Source organism: Colobus angolensis, unplaced genomic scaffold (assembly GCF_000951035.1).
Source record: "Colobus angolensis palliatus isolate OR3802 unplaced genomic scaffold, Cang.pa_1.0 Scaffold17, whole genome shotgun sequence".
Classification (NCBI taxonomy): Eukaryota; Metazoa; Chordata; class Mammalia; order Primates; family Cercopithecidae; genus Colobus; species Colobus angolensis.
In genome coordinates, this window is record NW_012114821.1 from 1,068,572 (window position 1) to 1,072,667 (window position 4,096).

The 4,096-nt window shown below is 57.4% G+C and overlaps 1 protein-coding gene across 1 annotated transcript in view; it reads left to right on the forward strand.

The window, feature by feature from the left end:
* The first annotated feature begins 2,100 nt into the window (after positions 1 to 2,100).
* The window catches only part of OPLAH (5-oxoprolinase (ATP-hydrolysing)), a 13,719-nt gene continuing 11,723 nt past the window's right edge, over positions 2,101 to 4,096 (forward strand). Inside the window, exon 1 of the mRNA XM_011938211.1 lies at positions 2,101 to 2,424. Coding sequence (XP_011793601.1) covers positions 2,190 to 2,424 — 235 coding nt within the window. The 5' untranslated portion in view covers positions 2,101 to 2,189. The remainder of the gene's footprint in view (positions 2,425 to 4,096) is intronic.

A 4,096-nucleotide genomic window follows, 5' to 3' on the forward strand; every position in this document is an offset into this window, starting at 1 on the left:
GTTGCGGTGAGCCGAGATGGCGCCACTGCACTCCAGCCTGGGTGACAGAGTGAGACTCTGTCTCAAAACAAAAAGAAAAAAAAAGAAAAACTCTACTTTGGCCAGGTGTGGTGACTCACACCTGAATTTCAGCACTTTGGGAGGCCGAGGTGGAGGGATCACGAGGTCAGGAGATTGAGACCATCCTGGCTAACATGGTGAAATCTCGTCTCTACTAAAAATACAAAAAAAACCCCCAAAAACTAGCCGGGTTTGATGGCGGGTGCCTGTAGTCCCAGCTACTCCGGAGGCTGAGGCAGGAGAATGGCATGAACCCGGGAGGTGGAGCTTGCGTGAGCCGAGATCGCACCACTGCCCTCCAGTCTGGGGGACAGAGCAAGAGTCCATGTCAAAACAAACAAACAAACAAAAAAACATAGTGAGACCCTGTTTCTACCAAACAAACAAACAAAAAAACCTAGCCAGGCATGGTGGTGCATGCATCTGTGGTTCCAGCTACTTAGGAGGCTGAGGTGGGAGGATGACTTGACCCTGGGAGGTCAAGGCTTCAATGAGCTATGGTTGCACCACTGCACTCCAGCCTGAGTGACAGAGTGAGACCCTATCTCAAAAAAAAAAAAAAAAAGTAAATAAAATAAAAAAAGAAAAATACTCTACTCCATTTTTTTTCTAATTATAGGAATTATTTTATTTTATTTTATTTTATTTGAGACAGAGTCTCGTTCTGTTGCACAGGCTGGAGTGCAGTGGCGTGATCTCAGCTTACTGCAACCTCTGCCTCCCAGGTTCAAGTGTTTCTCCTGCCTCAGCCTCCCAAGTAGCTGGGACTACAGGTGCCTGCCATCACACCTGGCTAATTTTTGTATTTTTTTAGTAGAGACGGGGTTTCACCATGTTGGCCAGGTTGGTCTTGAACTCCTGACCTCAGGTGATCTGCCCGCCTCAGCTTCCCTAAGTGCCGGGATTACAGGTGTGAGCCAACACGCCTGGCCAATAATTACTTAAATTGTCATGATTTCTGTTGGGATTCAGTACAGTTGCCCCCAGTCTCCTGGAGCAGTAGTCTCAGAGGTGCTGCCCCCACTCGCAAAGGTGAGGGGCCCTGCGATGGCTTCACTCAAATAGCCAGGGAAGGGAGCATGAGAATCCCAGGAGAGTCTACAAATCAGCAAGTGGAAACTAGACCCATCAAACAAGCAAAAGAGAAAAATGATGTAAACTACGTAATAATCATAACATAAGAAAAAGCCAGAAAACCAAAGTAACTGTGCAGAAGTGTCCCTTTAAAGACAGATTGGATAGAAGAAGAAAGTCCTTCATACGATCTAAAATGCAAGCCTACTGTCACCATTGAGGGTGGCTTCCCTGTCCCTGGGGAGGTCTGTCTTTAGGTCCTGGTCCTCAGCCTCTGGTGGGCTACCTGCCCCATCCCCTTCCTTGAGGTTATGGCCCAGATGTGGTGCCTCCTCCAGGGCATCTGCCTGCTTGCCGTGACCTCCATGTGACAATACCAGCGCCCTTTTCCCCCCAGAAACAGGCCCAGCCTCCCTTGTGGCAGCTCCAGCACTGCCTGGTGCATCCCTCTGCCTTCACCCCGTCCCATGCTCTCCTACTGTGCTCTTGGCTGGCTCTGCCCCTGTAGCCCTGACCTGCCCTTGTTGCTGCTGTCCAGCTCCTGCTGTTGCTGGCCCCATCCTGCAGGGCAGCCACACACCCACCTTTCTTGATCCCTTCAGATGCTGTGCCAACCGTGACTGCCCAGATACCACACCCAGTTGCCTTGACCCATGTCCTGGCATGGCCAGGCCTGGAGGCTGTGACCGGTGGCCAGTGGGCAGTCAGATGGGTGGGTGCAGAGGCTTGAATCCCATATCCCTTCCCCCACAACACACTTGGGCTTGGCTGGGCCAAAGAAGCTTCCATCTTCTAGGACGAGGATTCCCAGAGGGAGCCAGAGACTTGGGACAGTTCTGGGCACCCACTGGTCATTTGGCCCATAGGGGACCGGAGGTCAGAGGTCAGGCCAACCCTGCCACGGGGGTGATGGGAACTGCTGGGTCCTGACCCTGAAGGCCTGGAATGTGGCTGAAGCCTGGGGGCAGGGGCAGCCACTGACCTCACAATGGCAGGGTCTATTGTCCTTGGCTGGCCGGCTGGCCCCCGCCAGCTGCCGCCCCTGGCTGCCAGGCATGTCCCTCCTCAGCAGCTATGAGGGCCTGCGGCAGGAGATCCAGCGGCTGGCACAGGAGAACGAAGAACTGCGGCGGCTGGTGCAGCTCATCCAGGAGAACCAGGAGCTGAAGCTGGTGCTCAGGAACCGCAGCAGCAGCCTGGGCTTCTGCAGCTCCGGGTTCCTGGCTGAGGTGGCTGCCAGTCCCCGGCCGCTCAGGCGGAGAACAATCAAATTCAAGAATGCTGAGAGAGGTGAGCTGTACCGGGGCCCCAAGACTCTATGGAGTTGGGCAAACCTGCTGGGTGCTGCAGGGCATCTGGAGCAAAGCCAGGGCCCTGGGGCTCTTTCAGGACGTGCAGCAGGGAGAAGGTGCCAGGTCTGGGAAAGTGACCTCTGAGCAGAGCCTGAGTGGGCAAGGGAGCTGCAAGGCTAGGGCGTGGCTTTCCAGGCCCAAGGAACAGCCTGTGCCAGGCCCTTAGGTGGGTGCAAGTTGGCTGCGCCTGAAGCTGTCAGAGCCGCTGCAGTGGCAGACTCTGTTCTCCCAGCCCTCTGTTCTTTGGTGGTGGGGACAGCCACAGCCCTGGGGGAAAATGACGGAAGCCTGGTCCCGGGTGGAGGTGTGAGAAGTAGCGGCTCTGTGTTCTGAAGGTGGACATAACAGGACTTCTGGCAGATTGGGTGTGGGGATGAGAATGGGGCTGGGGCAGCTTGCTGGGTGCAGGAGCTGCTGCTGGAGTGGGCCACTGGTAGGTGGCCTGGGGCCTGGTTTTGGGAAGTGTCTGGCCATACAGTCAGAGGCGCCACTAGAGAGTAGGGGCCAGGCCATCCTGCAGGCCTGGAGCTGCCTCTGGTCGCTGTGGAGGGGCTGCGTGGCATTGCCGAGGGGAAGCTGGGACCCACCAACATCGAGGGACAGAGATAAAGGCCCAGTGGGCCAGGAGGCAGGTGGGGGTGGGGGTGGGGGCAGGCAGGTGGGGCAGCCAGGGGAGGCCTGAGCCTGGGCGGGTGGGAGTTGGCCTTTGTTGGTCTGCCCCTGAGATGTGCAGTGGAGTGGGGTCAGGAGAGCCCCGGAGGCAGGCAGAGGTGGGAGGTGGACACCTGGAGGTGCACAGCAGTGGGGTGCCCCTGGGGAGCGTGGGGACAGGCCGTTAGAGGGTGCGGCTATGAGTGGATAGCACAGGCCCCTAGAGTGAACAGAGGGGTGAGGGGGTGGCTGGGGATGCTGGTGGGCAGTGAGAGAGTCTGGGGTCTGCAGCATAGGCCTGGCGGGCAGCCTGAGTGCGTACAGGGTGGCAGATGGTGGGGGCGTGGGACTCTCTCCTGATAGATCCTGGGCTGAGAGGCTGTGCTGGGGACAGGTGGAAACCAGAAGGCAGGGCACTCCCATAGGAGTATGGGCTGGCCGGGGCAAGGCTGTGTGGCTGGTAGGGAGGGTCCTGGGTTGAAGTGGGGTTGCTGACCAGAGCTGCTTCCCAGGGACTGCTCAGAGCAGGCGGGTGGGGCTCCTGCATGTGGGTGTGGCATGATCATCTGGGGCCTCAGCTGGGCCTCAAGATGGGGAAGGCACTAGGAGATCTGTGGGCATGGGGTCTGGGGGCGACATCACAGCGGGCACCCGCCACTCGGAGGGCAGTCATCTGGACATGAGCAGCAGCCCATCCACGGGGAGGAGGTCCTGAGTGCCTGATCCTGGGCCCCATCCCTGTCTATGGGGAGCTGGAGTCCACTGCCCTTGGCACAAATGTTACAGGAAAGGGGTCCCAATCCAGACCCCAAAGAGGGTTCTTGGATTTCTTGAAAGAAAGAATTCAGGGCGAGTGCCTATAAAGTGAAAGCACGTTTATTAAGAAAGTAGAGGAGGCCGGGCGCGGTGGCTCAAGCCTGTAATCCCAGCACTTTGGGAGGCCGAGACGGGCGGATCAC